Source organism: Schistocerca serialis, chromosome 12 (genome assembly GCF_023864345.2).
Source record: "Schistocerca serialis cubense isolate TAMUIC-IGC-003099 chromosome 12, iqSchSeri2.2, whole genome shotgun sequence".
Lineage (NCBI taxonomy): Eukaryota > Metazoa > Arthropoda > Insecta > Orthoptera > Acrididae > Schistocerca > Schistocerca serialis.
Window position 1 is genome coordinate 78,320,970 of NC_064649.1, and position 21,772 is coordinate 78,342,741.

Genomic DNA, 21,772 nt, shown 5'->3' on the forward strand with positions numbered 1-21,772 from the left:
ACGACGTCGCCTCTCGTGGGCTCGTAACCATATCGGCTGGTCCCTACACAATTGTAAAATCGTGGCCTGGGGTCAGATAAGTCCCGGTTTCAGTCAGTTAGAGCTGATGGTAGGCTTCTAGTGTAGCGCAGACCCCACAAAGCCGTGTATCCAGGTTGTCAACAAGGAACTGTGCAAGCTAGTGGTGGCCCAATAACGGTGTGCGCTGTGTTTACATGGAACTGACTGGGACCTCTAGTCCAGCTGAACCGATCACTGACCGAAAACAGTTATGTTCCGCTACCTGCAGACCGTTTTCTGTCGTTCATGGACTTCGCGTTCCCAAACAACGATGCGCCATGTTATCAGGTCACAATTGTTCGTAATTAGTTTGAAGAACATCTACATATACATTTATACTCCGCAAACCACCCAACGGTGTGTGGCGGAGGGCACTTTACGTGCCACTGTCATTACCTCCCTTTCCTGTTCCAGTCGCGTATGGTTCGCGGGAAGAACGACTGCCGGAAAGCCGCCGTGCGCGCTCGAATCTCTCTAATTTTACATTCGTGATCTCCTCGGGCGGTATAAGTAGGGGGAAGCAATATACTCGATACCTCATCCAGACACGCACCCTCTCGAAACCTGGACAGCAAGCTACACCGCGATGCAGAGCGCCTCTCTTGCAGAGTCTGCCACTTGGGTTTGCTAAACATCTCCGTAACGCTATCACGCTTACCAAATAACCCTGTGACGAAACGCGCCACTCTTCTTTGGATCTTCTCTATCTCCTCTGTCAACCCGACCTGGTACGGATTCCATACTGATGAGCAATACACAAGTATAGGTCGAACGAGTGTTTTGTAAGCTACCTCTTTTGTTGATGGACTACATTTTCTAAGGACTCTCCAAATGAATCTCAACCTGGCACCCGCCATACCAACTATTAATTTTATATGATCATTCCACTTCCAATCGTTCCGTACGCATAGTCCCAGATATTTTACAGAAGTAGCTGCTACCAGTGTTTGTTCCGCTATCATATAATCATACAATAAAGGATCCTTCTTTCTATGTATTCGCAATACATTACATTTGTCTATGTTAAGGGTCAGTTGCCACTCCCTGCACCAAGTGCCTATCCGCTGCAGATCTTCCTGCATTTCGCTGCAATTTTCTAATGCTGCAACTTCTCTGTATACTACAGCATCATCCGCGAAAAGCTGCATGGAATTTCCGACACTATCTACTAGGTCATTTATGTATATTGTGAAAAGCAATGGTCCCATAACACTCCCCTGTGGCACGCCAGAGGTTACTTTAACGTCTGTGGACGTCTCTCCATTGAGAACAACATGCTGTGTTCTGTTTGCTAAAAACTCTTCAATCGAGCCACACAGCTGGTCTGATATTCCGTAGGCTCTTACTTTTTTTTTTATCAGGCGACAGTGTGGAACTGTATCGAGCGCCTTCCGGAAGTCAAGGAAAATGGCATCTACCTGGGAGCCTGTATCTAATATTTTCTGCGTCTCATGAACAAATAAAGCGAGTTGGGTCTCTGTTTCCGGAATCGATGTTGATTCCTACAGAGTAGATTCTGGGTTTCCAGAAATGACATGATACGCGAGCAAAAAACATGTGCCGGCTGGAGTGGCCGTGCGGTTCTAGGCGCTACAGTCTGGAGCCGAGCGACCGCTACGGTCGCAGGTTCGAATCCTGCCTCGGGCATGGATGTGTGTGATGTCCTTAGGTTAGTTAGGTTTAATTAGTTCTAAGTTCTAGGCGACTGATGACCTCAGAAGTTAAGTCGCATAGTGCTCAGAGCCATTTGAAAAAACATGTTCTACAATTCTGCAACAGCTCGATGTCAGAGATATAGGCCTATAGTTTTGCCCATCTGCTCGACGACCCTTCTCGAAATCTGGAACTACCTGTGTTCTTTTCCAATCATTTAGAACCTTCCGCTCCTCTAGAGACTTGCGGTACACGGCTGTTAGAAGGGGGGCAAGTTCTTTCGTGTACTCTGTGTAAAATCGAATTGGTATCCCGTCAGGTCCAGTGGACTTTCCTCTGTTGAGTGATTTCAGTTGTTTTTCTATTCCTTGGACACTTATTTCGATGTCAGCCATACTGGACAAGTCGAGCGAATGGCTTGGCCACCCAGATCGCCCGACATGAATCCCGTTAAACATTTATCGGACGCAATGGAGAGATCAGTTCGTGCACAAAATCTTGCACCGGCAATTATGGACAGCTATAGAGGCAGCGTGGCTCAATATTTACGCAGGGGACTTCCAAAGACGTGTTGAGTCCACTTCACGTCGATTTGCTATACTACCCCGTGCAAGAAGATGTCCGGCGCCATTTTGGCAGGTATCACATAACTTTTGTGAAAAAATGGTACAAATGGCTCTAAGCACTATGGGACTTAACACCTGAGTTCATCAGTCCCCTACACTTAGAACTACTTAAACCTAACTAACCTAAGGACATCACACACATCAATGCCCGACCGTAGCAGCTGCGCGGTTCCGGACCAAAGCGCCTAGAACCGAACGGCCACAGAGGCCAGCTAACTTTAGTCACTTCAGTGTAAAGTGAGCAAAAAATATGCTTCACGTAAGTTTCTGTAAAGCTTTTAGAGCGGAATATACTTCGCCGATTCCCTTTATATCAGTTAAAAGATGAACTAAAGTATAAATTTAGTCACAAAGTAAAATTACTGCTGCGATACCGCGCTATCCTTTCATGTCTGCTGCAATACACAAACGATGATAAATCGGTGTTTCTGCGTGAGCAGCACAAAGAGGACATCTACGATCTTCAATTATTAGAGTCACTCCTAAGTTCACGAGCTTAGGTGTATCACCAGCTAAGGTTACTACCTCATCCTAGATGCTCACTTATTAGGTTGGCGTTGGAGACTCGTGGCCTAGACTATGATGAAAGAAGGAGAAGAAGAAGAAGAAGAAGTGGTTTAGGGGGAAGGGCGGGTACGGCTGTCTGGTAGTTGGGGTAACTGAAGAGTGGGATACAACCCGTCGGTTTTGCCCAATGACGTCATAGTTTACTCATAGATATTACTGTCTTTATTTTCAAGCGATAGATAATAAATCGGTTATCTTCTGGCAAGGTGCCATCATAGTAAATTGAAATAAATGAATGTGTTTTTAAACGGCGGCAACGGCCTTGCCGCAGTGGATACACCGGTTCCCGTGAGCTCACCGAAGTTAAGCGCTATCGGGCGTGGCCGGCACTTGGATGGGTGACCATCCAGGCCGCCATGTGCTGTTGCCATTTTTAGGGGCGCACTCAGCCTCGTGATGCCAATTGAGGAGCTACTCGACCGATTAGCAGCGGCGCCGGTCAAAGAAAACCATCACAACGACCGGGAGAGCGGTGTACTGGCCACACACGCCCCTCCTATCCGCATCCCCAACTGAGGATGACACGGCGGTCGGATGGTCCCGATGGGCCAATTGTGGCCTGAAGACAGAGTGCTTTTTAAAAGACAGAGCAGTTGTCGCTTTTTTTCACCTTCGCTAGCACTAGTATTACTGCGATATTTTTCAGTCGATAGTAGTACTACAGAATGCGAAAAGACCAATATACGAAATACATAGTTCAACTGAGGTACAGGATGCCTATGTTACATATGTCGCTTTCTTCGTCTTTGCTAGCGACTAGTATCCTATTCTTAGTTGATTTATAAAGGTCGACTGAATTGATTTATGTAGGTCGACTGAAGTACGGGCTACAAACTTTTCGTGTGTCGGTCTTTTCGCCTTCCATATTACTAGTACAGACTGAAAAATGTCGTAGTAATAGTAGTGCTAGCCGAGGCGATAAAAAGTGACAACTGTAAAATTTGTATTCCGCACTGCAGTTGACGAATCCTGCTTCAAGTCTTCCTCATTCATAGGAATAGGTAAGTCCATACTTACAAATACCGCGCGGGTTTAGCCGAGCGGGCTTGGGCGCTGCAGTCATGGACTGTGCGGCTGGTCCCGGCGGAGGTTCGAGTCCTCCCTCGGGCATGAGTGTGGGTGTCTGTCCTTAGGATAATTTAGGTTAAGTAGTGTGCAAGCGTAGGGACTGATGACCTTAGCAGCTAAGTCCCATAAGATTTCACACACAAAAAATCTTACAAATGAAAATAAAAAAATAAAAATTGTCCAGAATGAAAAAAGTCCTTCGAAAATATCTCAAACTCACTAAGAATGAAAATAAGTACCGACTGAATTGGAACGAACAAATGATTTAATACAAGCGACAAAAATCGCGCACAATATGCGTCTGTCTTTTAATTTAAAAATTTGTGGTAAATTCCCATGGGACCAAACTGCAGAGGTAATCACGCTACTTAATCTAACTTAAACTAACTCACGCTAAGGACAACGCGCACACACACACACACACACACACATGCCCGACGGAGGACTCGAACCTCCGACGTGGGGAGTCGCGTGGACCGTGGGAAGGCGGCCTAAACCGCGCGGATATTCCGCGCGGCATCATGGTCTTTTCAAATCACATTTATTTATTTCAACTTACAATGATGAAGCTACGCCACAGAAGGAAAACCGATTTGTTATCTACAGCTCGAAAACAAAGACATTAATATCTGTGAGTAAACTATGACGTCATTGGTCAAAGCCGACGGATTGTTTCCCATTCTTCAGTTGACCCCGGTCGGCTGGCCAAAACTCCTACACACGTTCAATCTGTCAGACTGAAAGTCGGCTGGTTGGTGCGTGTGGGGCCCTTTAACATCATTCTTATCGTAAACTCTTGACTCCACACACGTCATGGTTCAAAGCGGAGAACTGGAACTTAAATGTATCACCAGATAAGTTTACTACTTCGCCCTACATGCTCATTTGGGCTGTGCGTTGCACACTCGTCGCCTAGACTATGATAAAAAGAAGAAGTGATTTTGGAGGGGGACTGCCCCAGTCGGAATCGCTGTCTGTTCGTCAAACCCAAGCGACCCCCCAACAAGAAATGTCGGTTGGCCAAAACTCCTACACACGTATAATTTGTCGGGCAGTCGGTCGGTTGGTTGGTTGGCGCCTGTGTAGGCACTTTAACACCCTTCTTATAGTAAACTCTTCATGTCCCACACGTCGTCGTGGCTCAAAGCTGAGAACTGGAATCACATATTAGAAACGGACCCAAAAACCTACGACACTGAAGGAGCAGAGAAACTGATGACAGGCATGCGTATTCAAATACAGCGATGTGTAAACACGCAGAAAACGGTGCAGCAGTCGGCAACAACTGTATAGGACAAGTGCCTGGCGCAGTTGTTACATCGGTTGCTACTGCTGCAATGGCATGTTATGAAGATTTAAATGAGTGTGAACGTGGTGTTACAGTCGGCGATCGAGCAATGCTACACAGCACTCCAAGGTAGCAATGAAGTGCGGATTTTCCTGTACGATCATTTCACGAGTGTACCATGAATATCAGGAATCTGGTACAACATCAAATGTCCGACATCGCTGCGGCCTGAAAAAGATCCTGCAAGAACGGGACCAACGACGACTGAAGAAAATCGTTCAACGTGGCAGAAATGTAGCCCTTCTGGAAATTGCTGCAGATTTCAGTGCTGGTCTATCAAGAAGTGTCAGCGTGCGAACCATTCAACGAAATATCATCGAACTGGGCTTTCGGGGCTGAAGGCCCGCTCGTGTGTCCTTGATGACTGCACAACACAAAGCTTGGTAATTTCCAAGAATGTTTGCCTATCGAAGCCGCGGGCTGCAAACGACAGATATCGAACGTGCGATTCTAAATCGATCACGCGACTGTGGTGGCGGGCGTTATGGTAAATTGTTTGTGAGTTGCTAGGGAATCCCAGAGATTTATGTCGGCGGCCGCAGTGGCCGAGCGGTTCTAGGCGCCTCAGTCTGGAACCGCGAGACCGGTACGGTCGCAGGCTCGAATCCTGCCTCGGGCATGGATGTATGTGATGTCCTTAGGTTAGTCAGATTTAAGTAGGTCTAAGTCTAGGGGACTGATGACCTCAGATCTTAAGTCCCATAGTGCTCAGAGTCACTTGAACGATTTATGTCGGTAGTGAGTGGGATGTCTGGTATTGTAGATGTTTCTTCGGCTGATTGCCTCACGTGGAAGAATCTAATTCCATGTTATGCAATCTAGAAAAAAAAAGTCAGGAAGAATGCATGGTTTCATTATTTCAAATTATCGATTCAGACCAGCATAATTCTTGTATCCTTGTGGATTAGGGACTACATCCTGCAAGCAAAAGCATCGCAAACTGACTTATCTATTAATACCGTGTGCGACTATTTAGGGTTTTGCGGAGAAGTGTGTTATGTAATCGTGACGAACGACAGTGTACCGGTCGGAGGACCAAATAAAATTATTGAAGTGGATGGTTCAAATGGCTCTAAGCACTACGGGACTTAACACCTGAGGTCATCAGTCCCCTAGACTTAGAACTACTTAAACCTAACTAACCTAAGGACATCACACACATCCATGCCCGAGGCAGTATTCGAACCTGCGACCGTAGCAGCAGCGCGGTTCCGGACTGAGCGCCGAGAACCACTCGGCCACAGCGGACGGCTATTGAAGTGGAAGAATCGCACATAGCAAGAAGGAAAAACCAGAGAGTGCGTCCTTTAAAGTATGAAATCAAACGTATTTGGGTATTCGGTGATATGGAACGAGAGTCCCGGCAGTGCCCTGTGGTAAGGGTGTTGTCCAGACACAAGGCAACTTTAGTCAGTTTGATAAAGCACTTTATACTGCTTGGTAGCAAAGTGATTGCATGCGGCCTTCAACCACGAGTTCATCAATCACTTCGCAAAGTTCGTGTCTTCCGATGATCCCAGTGTGCACACGCAAAACATCAAGCGGCTCTGGAAATCAGTGAAATCTTCCATTAAAAGGGAAGGACGTCCAGGAGAAAGAGATGAACTCTATTTGTTTCAGTATCTGTTTTTCCATAACTTGCGGATGCAAGGAAAAGTTGACGCACGTGACACCCTACCCACATTTCTGCGTGACACTGGTAGAGTCTACCCACGTTACGGCAAAAAGGCAATGCTTCCCGTAGCATACACATTATTAAATGGACATTCACATGACGAAAATGAGTGAAGTAAGTCGTTTCCTTGGTACTTGCAACATGCTCATATCGCAAGCCACCACAGTCGCGTGATCGATTTAAAATCGCATGTTCGATATCTATCGTTTGCAGCCCGCGGCTTCGATACGCAAACATACTTGGAAATTACCCAAAGCTTTACGCCTCGCCTGCGCCCGGCAACAGCGAAATTAGACTGTTGGGGTCAGTTCTAGTGTCTGATCCCACACTTCGGCTTTGAGCAGTGACGTCATAACTAAGGCAGAGAAGCTAGATAGAGGCAATCTCTGAAAGCGACTGATCACATTCATAAACAAACGAATGTAGCGTACGATAAAATTACACAGTTCACGTGATTAGCCACAAATTGTACCGACAAGAATTAAAGGTAACGAAAATAAAAAAGAATAGCAAAAGAGGAGTATACATGTCTGAAAAAAAAATCATCCTAACTTATGGTAGTAAGAAAAGCTCCTACATATCCAGTACAGTATAGCGCGTGCTGAAGTCATAATATTATGAATCAGCGTTAATTATTAAATTCACACAAGCTAATGAAATTTGACAAAAAGTAGGGTCTAACAAATACTGAAATCGATAATTGGAACTGACCTATATAGGTTAATTCTAGTTACTGATTTCAATCATTCCACGGTTCATTATTTACATCGTTTTAACAACAAGTGTGTACACTTAAGTATTACAGGATTTATGCATATGGTAGTACTATCTTCATTACTATGAAAAACAGAAAAATTTGGAAGCTGTACTTAGAATACTTATTAGTTTTCGTAGTAGTTCTAAGATCAATAAGAAATCCTATAAAAACATAGTCCACAGATTTACTGCAAAAATGTCCAGAATTATGAACCATTGAATCGGTAACGAGAACTGACCCCCTATAAAGGCCAATTCTAATTATCGATTCCAGCCAGTCGATGATTCATTAACTATATCGTTTTTTCAACACGTGTGTGTATTAAAATGTAGGCTTATATGATTTCTGCATTTGTAATTGCCATCTAAACTACTGCAAAAAAAGTTACTAATATTGGAATCAGTAACTAGAATTGACCTATACAGAAGCTCAGTTCTAGTTACCCAATGCAGTTTTTGTTATACACCGCAGTAGTTTTAAGAGAGCAATTACAAATGTAGAAATGGTATTACGTTTCACTGTATATAACTGCAAAAATAATTTACATGTGAATCATAGAGCGGTTGGAATCTGTAACTAGAATTTACCTACAGAGGTTAATTCTAGTTATCGATGCCAATATTCTTTATTTTTTGTAGATATTCGTTTCTGATGTACTGGCTTTTTTTAATTAAGTGTGTCGGTTTCTCCACATTTTATGCTACTCTTTCGTATTTGTTGTGATTCGTTTAATTTTCCCGTTTCTCTGGTACATTCTAGTTTCTCCCCACTCGAAACCCGAACTTTCCTGCGCTTGTCCCTTTAGATTCAATAATTGGTACAAAATTAAAGCTATTTTATAACAGTATGACTTGACCATGTGCTTTACTGTAATGCAATTTAAAGGTTCTTTGTGCTTTTCTAGTCGCATAAATTAAGAGATTACTTCTTACCAGAAATGAAAATTTGCTTTTAATTCTTGTTCTTAATTATTTTCGTCATCTTCAGTTCGTTTCGATGTAACTTATGACTAGGTAAATAACTGCGAGAATGTGATTATAATTTTATCGTATGCTACATTTGTTTGTTTACGAATATGAGCCGTTTCTTTCATTGACTGATTATACGTAGCGTCTTTGTCTTAGGCATGACGTCATTGCTCAAAGCCGATGAGTGGAATCGGGCACTAGAATTCATCCTTTGACTGGAAGCATGTTGCCTGGTCGGACGAGTCTAGTTTCAAATTGTATCACGCGGATGGACGTGTACGGTTATAGAGACAACCTCACGAATCCATGGATTCTGCATGTCAGCAGGGGACTGTTCAAGCTAGTGCCCGCTCTTTAATAGTGTCGGGCGTGTGCAGCTGGAGTGATATGGGGGCCCTGATACGTCTAGATACGACTCTGACAGGTGACACGGACGTAAGCAGCCTGTCTGATCACTTGCATCCATTCATGTCAATTGTGTATCCCGACGGACTTGGGCGATTCCAGAAGGACCATGCGACACCCCACACCTACAGAATTGCTACAGAGTGGGCCCAGGAAAACTCTTCTGAGTTTAAACACTAACGGATAATTTCCAAGAATGATTGCCTCTCGAAGTCGCGGTGTCCAAACGATACATATCGAACGCGCGATCCTAAATCGATCACGTGACTGCTGGCAGCGTTATGGGTATGTTTATGGTGGTCACTACAGCAACGACAAAAGAAGAGCGTAACAAAAATACTTGTAATTACAAAGGAGACCACTTATCTTACTTGTCCTCGATGTTGGAATCATGTGAAAGTCCATTACGGTGGTCTGGATGGATAATTTGGAAGAGTCGAACCATGTATTCTTCCTGATGCTCGTTCGTTTTCCGCACTGTTCACAATGAAATTGTAACGGTATTTCAGCATCGAAACTGTTGTTACGGCGTTTTACACACTTCGCACTGCCACCGTCTACACAGTCCCTTCTTTCCTTGTCCAGTAGTACTCCATATTTGCGACAAAAAGATGAACAATTTTCTATGCTGGATAAACATGGAATTGCCGGCCGGAGTGGCCGTGACGTTCTAGGCGCTACAGTCTGGAACCGAGCGACCGCTACGGCCTCGGGCATGGATGTGTGTGATGTCCTTAGGTTAGTTAGGTTTAATTAGTTCTAAGTTCTAGGCGACTGATGACCTCAGAAGTTAAGTCGCATAGTGCTCAGAGCCAAACATGGAATTAGATTTTTCCATGTGAGAGAATCCGCCGAAGAAACATCAAGAATGCCAGACATCCCACTCACTAACCATATAAATCGTCTGGGATTCCCTAGCGAATCACAAATAATTCGCGGAGGTATGTAATACACAGCAACTAAGGGAACGACGGGAAACAGATAAAAATGACGATCACAAATAACTGATCACAACGCCCGCCGCCAGAGTCTCATGATCGATTTACGATCGCACGTTATATATGTATCGTTTGGACACCGCAACTTCGATAGGCAATCATTCTTCGAAATTACCGGCCGCTCTTTAATAGTGTGGGGCGTGTGCAGCTGGAGTGATATGGGGGCCCTGATACGTCTAGATACGACTCTGACAGGTGACACGGACGTAAGCATCTTGTCTGATCACCTGCATCTATTCATGTCCACTGTGCAATCCGTTGCACTTGGGCGTTTCCAGCAGGACAATGCGACACACCACACGTCCAGAATTGCTACAGAGTGGTCCCAGGAAACCTCTTCTGAGTTTAAACACTTCCGCTGGCCACAAAACTCCCCAGACATGAAAATTTTGAGCATATCAGGGATGCCTTTGCAACGTGATGTTGGGACGAGATCTCTACTCCCAGTAATTTCCAAGAATGATTACCTATAGAACGGTTGGGCTCCTAACAATATATATCGAACGTGCGATTCGATGTCGAACATACGATTTTCGTGGCGCGAATTATGGTGAACGTGTAGTGCGTTGCCAGGGGAACATATTTTATCGTTTTCGGCGTGAATAGCAATAGGCGAAAACGTTGCAGTTTCGAGTGCCGCGAGCCTCACATGACGAAATCTAATTCCCCGTAATATGTAGCGCGGGAAGTTATACCTCTTCCGATATCTATATTTCTACAACTTGAGGTTGCCTGGAAAAATTGACCCTACTCATACTCGCATGCTATCTCTAACTGACATAGGGAGAGGGTACCCAGGTTACGGGAAAAAGAATTACTGCTGGCAGCTTACACAACGCGAGCACTTGTGCACGAATAAGACGTGGCTGACGAGCAAAGTAAGAAAAGTTACTACTCGTACTTTCATTTGTTATTGACTATAACTTAGTAAACGTTCGTCTTTTGTCGTTGCTCTAGTGAATATCCATAACTCGGGCACCAGAATCGTATAATCGAACCCCTCGTACTCTTACGGTTTTATGGACAGCCCTGCAGGATTCATGGTGTCAGTTCCCTCCAGCACTGCTTCAGACATTTGTCTAATACATGTCACGTCGTGTTCCGGAACTTTTGCGTGCTCGCGGAGGCCCTACGCGGTAATTACCAAGAATGATTGCCTATCGAAGTTGGAGCGCTCCAAACGATACATATCGAAATTGCGATAGTAAATCGATTGTGGAGGTCTCGTGGCGCGCGTTACGAGTATGTTTGAAGGTGTCACTAGAGAACGACAAAAGGAAAGCGTTAGAGAAGCACTGGTAAATTGAAAGGAGACGACTTACCTTAGTCGTCGTCGGTGTCTGTCTTGTGACAGTTCGCGCGATGTATAAGCTGCAGGGACAAGTCCTTTTTTGCCATACACGAGGTAAACTATACCAATATCGCGTAGGAATATCGGCAGAGTGTCGCATGCGTCGACTTTCCGCTGCAGACGCAAGTTGTGAAAGTATAGGTACTGGAACGAATAGAGTTCGTCCCTCTGTCCTGGACGGCCTTCTCCTTTTATGGTTGACTTGACAGACTTCCACAGGCGTTCTATGTTCTGGGTATGGACACTGGCGTCATCTGAAGATACAAACTCGACAGAGTGGTTCACAAATTCGTGCTCGAACCCTTCAGCTTTGAGACTTGTGGTATGACTGAAACCCGTCTGTGATAACATTTGTTCCTGGCAGTATGAAATGCTTTATAAGACCCACTAGAGTCACCTTGTCTCGCGACAATACCCTGACAACCAAACACTTGCGTGACTCCCTTTCTATGCCACCAAAAACCCAAATATGATCTACTTCAGTTTTAGTAGGCCGCCCTCTCTGATTCTTTCGCCTAGCAATGCGAGACTCGTCTACTTCCACTACTTTATTCGGTCCACCAATTGGCACACTGTCGTAGCACACTTCTCGGCAAAACCCGAAGTAATCACAGACGGTATTCGCCGATAGCTTAGTTTCTGATGCTGTGGCTTGCAGAGTGTAATCACGAATCCAGCACGACACAAGAATTATACTCACCTCAATCGATAATTTAGAGGACTCGAACCACTTATTTTTCCTGATGCTGGTTCGCTTTCTACAAAGTCCGCAATGAAATTGCAATGGAATGTCAGTGTCCGCACTGCTCTTACGCAGTTTCACAGACTTGGCAGCACCACCGTCAATACAGTCTCTCGTGTCGTCGTCGAGCAGAAGTCCATATTTCCGGGAAAAAGTCAAATATTTGTCTACACTGCATATGCATGGAATGAGAGTCCTCCATGTGAGGCAATCCGCAGACGAAACTTGAGAAGCAGCACTCATTGCACTCGCTATGAAGGGAAAATGTCACAAACAATTATGGCCGGAAAGTAATGTACTGAAACTAAAGAAACAACGCAAAACTGATACAAATGACGATCACAAATAATTTATCATAACGCGCGCATCGAGACCTCCGTAATCGATTTACTTTCGTAACATCGATATGTATCGTTTGGAGCGCTCCAACTTCGATAGGCAATCATTCTTGGAAATTACCCTTACGGGAAATGTCAACTTAGTGGGCGTGAGTAATGAGTGGATGGGCATACCAGAGTCTCAAAGCTGAAGGGTTCGAGCACGAATTTGTGAACCACTCTGTCGAGTTTGTATCTTCAGATGACGCCAGTGTCCATACCCAGAACATAGAACGCCTGTGGAAGTCTGTCCAGTCAACCATAAAAAGAGAAGGCCGTCCAGGACAGAGGGACGAATTCTATTTGTTCCAGTACTTATACTTTCACAACTTTCGTCTGCAGGGGAAAGTCGATGCATGCGACACTCTGCCGATATTCCTACGCGATATTGGCAGAGTTTACCCCGGGTGTGGCAAAAAAGGACTTGTCCCTGTAGCTTATACATCGCGCGGACTGTCACAAGACAGACACCGACGGCGACTAAGGTAAGTCGTCTCCTTTCAATTTACCAGTGCTTCTCTAACGCTTTTCTTCTGTCGTTCTCTACTGACACTTTCAAACATACTCGTAACGCGCGCCACGAGACCTCCATAATCGATTTACTACCACAACTTCGATATGTATCGTTTGGAGCGCACCAATCATTCTTGGAAATTACCCCCGTAAGAGTTCAGGCAACCTGAGCGCATTCGCACAGATTGTGGACAGCTGGGAATGTGGGTCTCACGGTCGGGACACACATTTTCAGCTGTCCCCATGGAGGTATATCAACATCTGTCGGCAGCTGAGGGTTTCAGTTAATGGGTCTAGTGAAGCAGGGGATACAACCCGTCGGCTTTGACCAATGACGTCATACATTAGTCATAGATAGTAATGTCTTCACTTCGAGGCATAGATAATAAAATAGTCCTGTGTTCCGGATAAGCGCTATCATTGTACATTAAAATAATTATTCGTAATGATATTGAGGTAATTTGAAGTATTAGTTTGTTATTGTAGAACAATTTTTAGTGTCTTATTTTCGTTCATAGAAATGGATTTGTCTGATTGTGGGTATGTAATTTTCGTTACTGTCTGTCTAGGCGAGCTTCGGTTATTCCTCGATATTTCCGTGTGGTAAGCTCACTTTTCCATTTGCTTCTTTCACTGTATTTCACAATTTTGACATATTTCACTGTTTTATTCCACCAATATGTGTATTTTCGTGTTGTGAAGTATGTAATAGAAATTTCTCAGCTGTCGATCTTCTTTCGTTTCCCAGCACTAGCATCAGTACGACATTTTCGAATGTATACTTGCTATATTACAGGCGAAACCCCCGACACAACTAAAATTTGTATCCCGTCCTTCACTTCGCCTTTACACTGACGACAGAACTAAAATTTGTACCCCGTCCTTCACTTCGCCTTTACACTGACATTATATATGTCAATTGGCGAGCAAGACACAAATGTTGCGTATAGCTATATAGCTCAAGTAATGCATGGGATACTATTAGAGTCCAAGGCAACAAGAAAACTGTACCCCATAGTGAAGTACGGGATGCAAATTGTTCATGTGTCGTCATCTTGTCTCCATGTAGTTCAATTGAGGTACAGGTTGCAAATGTAACGTACGTCTATTTCCACCTTTTCGTTGCCAGTGTACATATATCGAGGTCAACGGAAGTCTGGTATACATATATTACATACATAGGTCCTTCTGTCATCAGTAATACTGATATGTACGTAAGAAAAGACTGTTAGTAATAGCGGAGAAGAAATAAACAACACATCGACAATTTGTACCCCGTGTTCCACTTAGGGTTTACTGAAGCGGAGGATACATCGTCCAAGTGAAGAACAGGACAGTAATGCTAGTGAAAACGAAGAAATCGACTTACGACAAACTCGTATTCCGGACTGTACTTAAGCAACATACTTCGAATGAGCTTTTAATTTGTATCGGGTGTTTCATTTACGGCTTAGTGAAGCAGGGGATACATAGTTCAAGTGAAAAACAGGACATCAATGCTAGTTGATACTAAGATATCGACTTCGCTGAACTTGTATCCCAAAATGGGGTCTAGTGCAGCAGGGGATACAACCCGTCGGCTTTGAACAATGACGTCACAAGTCGCCAGAGACCATGTATTACAAAGATGAAAGAGCTGAGGAGAATGTTGAGAAACAAAGGAATGCGAGAGACATAAACATTGACCTTGTCAAAAGCCGAGAAGCGATTCTTGTTAGTGTTGTAGCTCCCTTCAGTAGCTAATAAGTGTTTTTTGGCTTTTTAAAAAAAAAAAATCTCACGAGATATAATAAACTGATCCTACTTTATTAAGCAATATCTTGTCAAAAGCCGAGAAGCGATTCTTCTTAGTGTTGTAGCTCCCTTCAGTAGCTGATAAGTGTTTTTTGGCTTTTTAAAAAAAAATCTCACGAGATAGAATAAACTGATCTTACTTTATTAAGCAATCAATAAAAAAACTAAACTAAAACATAACAGCTTTTAGTTTAGTTTTTTTATTCTATCTCGTGAGATTTTTTTAAGAAAAAAGCCAAAAATACACTTATCAGCTACTGTGAGATTTTTTTTAAAAAAAGGCAAAAAACACTTATCAGCTACTGCTAAAACAAACAGAAAAGCTGTTATGTTTTAGTTTAGTTTTTTTATTGATTGCTTCATAAAGTAGGATCAGTTTATTCTATCTCGTGAGATTTTTTTTAAAAAAATGCCAAAAACCACTTATCAGCCACTGAAGCATCTGTGTCTGTATCCGTAACAAACAATTAAGTTAATTAAATCACACGTTTAATGATGTACTGAATATCAAGCGTCCGCTTTTAGATTAACATTCAATTATTTTAATGATAGTGCTTATTAGAACACAGAACTGCTTTATTATCTATGCCTCGAAGTGAAGACATTACGATCTATGACTAAGGAACGACGTCATTGTTCAAAGCCGACGGGTTGTATCCCCTGCTGCACTAGACCCCCAAAATGCACTTAAGCAATACAGTTCGAAAGACTTTCGAGATACAACTGACATACATGTAACGTGATGTATTCTTTGCTAGTAATATATTTCATTCATTTCTTTCCATTGTATTTTGCGGAGAAATACTAAGATACAAACACGCGATATCGTTAACGTGAAAATACTACTGGCCCTTATATATGTGAAGTACAGTTTTTCTCTCTTGCATTCCTCTGTTTCTGAACATTCTTCTCAGCTCTTTCATCTTTGTAATACACGCTCTCTGGCGAATTCTGACGTCATTGGTCAAAGCCGACGGGTTGTATCCTCTGCTAAACTAGACCCCAATTAATTATCATTTATTCTAGAGAAGCTGCACTGTCAACAATGGCATCTTTCGAGAACAGCTACTATCTTTATATTAGTCGAGTACATGTCACGTCGTGTAGCGGCACTTCCGCGATATTAGACAGGTGTACCAGTTTCTATGGCTCTTCAGTGATCTGGGTGTATCGAGAGTTGCACAAGACGTGGTACCGACCTGCTGTGCGGCTGCGGGCGTGCTGTCGGCCGCTTTCCAATAGCGCCGGGTCCTGTCGAGGGCGGTCCAGAACTCGGGCAGCGAAGCGACGCCGACGGTGAGCACGGCCGTGGCGCACCAGTACACCAGCTCCGCAGCGCGCCGCAGCTCCGGGTCCGGCTCGTCGCAGAAGGGACTCCGGACGCCGGCAGTGGCATCTGGCGGCGGCAGAGACCGCGCCACCACGTACGTCATGAGCACCGCCACCGGCACCAATAACAGGCTGCAGCACAGCATCGCGCCCTCTGCTCTCTGTCCAGTTTGTCACTGTTTACACGTTGCCGTGGCAACCACAGATCACAAAACTATCGGAAATGCAACGCCCGTATTACGATACGGAAACGGGTAACACACTTTTCACAACACTTCCCGCAAGCGTAATGTCATTTTATCGTCACGTGCTGTAACTATGACCACAGGAACCGCGCGTCAACTAAAGAATACTCGTAGATATTAATGTATTTATTTTCGACCCATAGATAATAAATCGGTTATCTTCTGTGTTGAAGCGTTATCATTGTAAATTCAAACAAATAAATGTCTTTAAAAGTCGGGGGTAGACATTGTGTACGATTTTTGGGTCTAGTGAAGAAGGGGATACAACCCGTTGGCTTTGACCAATGACGTCATACATTACTCATAGATAATAATGGGGTCAACTGAAATACGGGATACAAATACTATGTATGTAGGTCTTTTCGCATTCGCTAGTAATAGTGTCTACGTAAGAATAGAATGCTAGTAGTAGCGGAGGCGAAAGTACCAACACCTATAAAATTTGTGTCCTGTACTTCAATTGACCTAAATAGGTCTACTGAAGAGTAAGTTACTAATGCTGTTGTTGTTGTTGTGGTCTTCAATCCTGAGACTGGTTTGATGCAGCTCTCCATGCTACTCTATCCTGTGCAAGCTGCTTCATCTCCCAGTACCTACTGCAACCTACATCCTTCTGAATCTGCTTAGTGTATTCATCTCTTGGTCTCCCCCTACGATTTTTATTATCCACGCTGCCCTCCAATACTAAATTGGTGATCCCTTGATGCCTCAGAACATGTCCTACCAACCGATCCCTTCTTCTGGTCAAGTTGTGCCACAAACTCCTCTTCTCCCCAATCCTATTCAGTACCTCCTCATTAGTTATGTGATCTACCCATCTAATCTTCAGCATTCTTCTGTAGCACCACATTTCGAAAGCTTCTATTCTCTTCTTGTCCAAACTACTTACCGTCCATGTTTCACTTCCATGGCTACTCTCCATACAAATACTTTCAGAAATGACTTCCTGACACTTAAATCTATAATCGATGTTAACAAATTTCTCTTCTTCAGAAACGCTTTCCTTGCCATTGCCAGTCTACATTTTATATCCTCTCTACTTCGACCATCATAAGTTATTTTGCTCCCCAAATAGCAAAACTCCTTTACTACTTTAAGTGTCTCATTTCCTAATCTAATACCCTCAACATCACCCGACTTAATTCGACTACATTCCATTATCCTCGTTTTGCTTTTGTTGATGTTCATCTTATATCCTCCCTTCAAGACACCATCCATTCCGTTCAACTGCTCTTCCAAGTCCTTTGCTGTCTCTGACAGAATTACAATGTCATCGGCGAACCTCAAAGTTTTTATTTCTTCTCCATGGATTTTAATACCTACTCCGAATTTTTCTTTTGTTTCCTTTACTGCTTGCTCAATATACAGATTGAATAACATCGGGGAGAGGCTACAACCCTGTCTTACTCCCTTCCCAACCACTGCTTCCCTTTCATGTCCCTCGACTCTTATAACTGCCATCTGGTTTCTGTACAAATTGTAAATAGCCTTTCGCTCCCTGTATTTTACCCCTTCCACTTTTAGAATTTGAAAGATAGTATTCCAGTCAACATTGTCAAAAGCTTTCTCTAAGTCTACAAATGCTAGAAACGTAGGTTTGCTATTGCTAATGCTAATGAAAACGAATAAATCGACCTAAGTTAAATTTGTTTCCCGTACTGCAGTTAACCTATACAGATCGACTGAAGTTTCGGATACAACTCATATATATGTCAACGGAAGTATTCCATGCTAATGTTACTTCTATCCTTTTTTTCTTTATTTTGCACAGGAGTATTAGGACTGAAACAAGCGATATACTTAACATAATGTTAGAAATATTAATGGACGTGATATAGTCTATCATCTGTTTCCTCTCTGCTGCATTCCTTTGTTTAGGGACACTCGTCTTTCTTGTTAAATCTGTGTAATAAATCATCTCTGGCAAATTCTGACGTCACTGGTCAAAGCCGACGAGTTATCCCGGTCTTCAGTAGTCTCGCGACAAAAAATCGGGGTCTAGTGAATCAGGGGATATAACCAGTCGGCTTTCACCAACGACGTCAGGATTTGCCAGAGATCATTTATTACACAGATGTAATAGCTGAAAAGAGTGTTCAGAAACAAAGGAATACGAGAAACAAAAAATATGGTTGACATATATCAAGGCAAGTAGTATTTTCACGCTAAAGATATCGCGTGTTTGTATCGTATTATTTCTGTGGAAAATGAAGGGGGAAAATGGATGGAAATATTGGTAGCATATAATACTTCACGTCACATATATATGGGATGTATCTCGAACCTCATTCGAACTGTATCCCCTGCTTCACTAGACCCAACTCGTCGGCTTTGACCAATGACGTCAGAATTTGCCAGATATGATTTATTGCATAGATTTAACAGAAAAGAGGAGTGTTCGTAAACAAAGGAATGCAGCAGAGAGAAATGGCGCTGAGCACTATGAGACTTAACATCTAAGGTCATCAGTCCCCTAGAACTTAGAACTACTTAAACCTAACTAACCTAAAGACATCACACACATCCATGCCCGAGACAGTATTCGAACCTGCGACCGTAGCCGTCGCGCTGTTCCAGACGGAAGCACCTAGAACCGGCCGGGCGCAGCAGAGAGAAAACAGATGATAGACGTATATCACGTCCATTAATATTTCGAACATAATGTTAAGTACATAGCTTGTTTCAGTTTTAGTAATCCTGCAAAAAATAAAGAAAAAAGGGATAGAAGTAACATTAGCATGGAATACTTCAGTTGACGTATATATGAGTTGCATCTGAAACATCAGTCGATCTGTATAGGTTAACTGCAGTACGGGAAACAAATTTGACTCACATCGATTTATTCGTTTTTATTAGCGTTAGTACCTTATTCTTCAGTTGACCTATATAGATCAATTCAAGTACGGGATACAAATTTTACAGGTTTCGCCTCCGCTACTACCAGCATTCTGTTCTTAAGTAGATACTATTACTAGCGAAGGCGAAAAGACCTACAAACATAATATTTGTATCGCATACTTCAGTTGATCCGAGGATACATTTGCCCAACACGTTTAAGGAAACACTTAAACGGGCAATATGTAATGGGTACACTATGCCCCCATGAGTATTCATCTAAATGGATCTGTAGTGTCGAAACGCGTCGATTCCCTCTCCCTACAACATATTTCATGGCTGACCAATAACCTTCTATACAAATACCTATATGAAGGAAAACCATCGGAAATAGCTACAGAACCCTCTGCAACATGATCTTCAATTAATTTAACCAACACTTTTTTTCGTTCGATTAGGAACTACTTAAAAAAAAAGACATTATCACTTTCTAGACCTGAAATTACAGCCCCCAAACCCACAATCCCACCGCAAATCCCCCCCCCCCCCCCCCCGGTTGTACTTGGTTTTGACCCCCCCCCCCCCCACCGTGCAAGGGCCGCCTATACGATAAGTATTCCCCACAAACTTCCCTACAAAACGAGTAGCACTCTAAAACGGCACGACGCTCACTCACACGACATTCATGCACATACCACCACACAGGATACCTCAAACATCAACAATGTATAATTTTTATTATATCCCTCACGGCCAGCTTCGATTACGCAATGTTCCTAGTCTAACTGAGCGCCACAGTCGATCCTTGCTACACCTCCATATGAATAAATCGTGAGTACGACGAGCAGACACACTTACCAGGCGCATGTGTTCGCCGCACTCACATCTCTTCAGTATCGTAGTACTCCTTCAAGGCTTATATAGTTGGTGCATTATTAATTGACATTTAATTATAATGGTGACGTGTTGGTGATGGTGGTGCGACGTCATCTTGAAACAACATATTACAAATCATAATACAACGTGATTCATGCTTAATTTGTAAATTATTGATGACGTCACTTCCAATATCGAAAATCGATGCAGCGGACGTAACAGACACGACACTTTGTCTCATTTTTATTACCCAAAGCGACAACACTAAACTATGTGGCCAGCAAGTGACACTTCTCAATGCACTATTCGATGAGTGGAAATACTAATGTTTACACTGATTTGCAACACTGCTTTTACAATAAGGTGTGCATACAGAGCCTTAAAAATCGACAATAACTAAAATATCACACCACATTGGTCTTTCATTAGTTTTCTAATGACCTTGGGACATAACGAAACGTTACATAACGTGACAGATTATTTACGATTCTGTCGTAAGGTGCTGATATTTACTGAATAATATCGTTTTCCTTTAATTACAAAAGACTGCTAGTCAACACGAGTAGACTTGACCTTTAGCAGAAATACGTCGTGTTTCTACCCAACAAAGGGGAGTTTCCTTCGCTTCACTTTCTGCCAAATTTATGAATGTGAAACGTAGGAAACCTGTTTGGTATGTATTAAATACTCTATTTACGTACAAAGTTAAGTCATCACACTTGTAGCTGAATGTAAAACCACCCAGAGACGTGGTAATAAAATACCAAAAACAATAAAACTTCCCCAACAAAGATGAAACTGATTCCACAATTGTCGGTACATCTAAAGCACAAACGGCTAGTATCTTCAACACATTCGCATTAAAGTCAAAAGAAATTGCATTTTCAAAAATTTCGTGTATTATAATGTGTAAGAATGAGCTACTCACTAGACACCGTAAATAATTTCTTAGTGACGAAGAAAGTGCCTATCGTTAACAAGGACAGAAAACAAAAGAGATACACTACTGGCCACTAAAATTGCACCACGAAGATGACGTGCTACATACGCGAAATTTAACCTACAGGAAGAAGATGCTGTGATATGCAAATGATTAGCTTTTCAGAGCATTCACACGAGGCTGGCGCTGGTGGCTACACTTAACAACGTGCTGAGATGAGGAAAGTTTCCAACCGATATCTCATACACAAGCAGCAGTTCATCAGCGCTACCTGGTGAAACATTGTTGTGATGCCTCGTGTAAGGAGGAGAAATACGTACCATCACGTTTCCGACTTTGATAAAGGTCGGATTGTAGCCTATAGCGATTGCGGTTTATCGTATCGCGACATTGGTGCTCGCGTTGGTCGAGATCCAATGACTGTTTAGCAGAATATGGAATCGTTGGGTTCAGGAGGGTAATACGGAACGCCGTGCTGGATCCCAACTGCCTCGTATCACTAGCAGTCGAGATGACAGGCATCTTACCCGCATGGCTGTAACGGATCGTGCAGCCACGTCTCGATCCCTGAGTCAACAGATGGGGACATTTGCAAGACAACAACCATCTGCACGAACAGTTCGACGATGTTTGCAACCGCATAGA

General features: G+C 43.2%; 1 protein-coding gene and 1 pseudogene across 1 annotated transcript in view; one reads left to right on the plus strand and one right to left on the minus strand.

Moving 5' to 3' along the window:
* LOC126427950 (uncharacterized) overlaps positions 1 to 16,377 on the minus strand; it is a 36,924-nt gene extending 20,547 nt beyond the window's left edge. The window contains exon 1 of the mRNA XM_050089839.1: positions 16,102 to 16,377. Coding sequence (XP_049945796.1) covers positions 16,102 to 16,377 — 276 coding nt within the window. The remainder of the gene's footprint in view (positions 1 to 16,101) is intronic.
* LOC126428604 (5S ribosomal RNA) lies at positions 3,159 to 3,276 on the plus strand (annotated as a pseudogene).
* Positions 16,378 to 21,772: the final 5,395 nt, after the last annotated feature.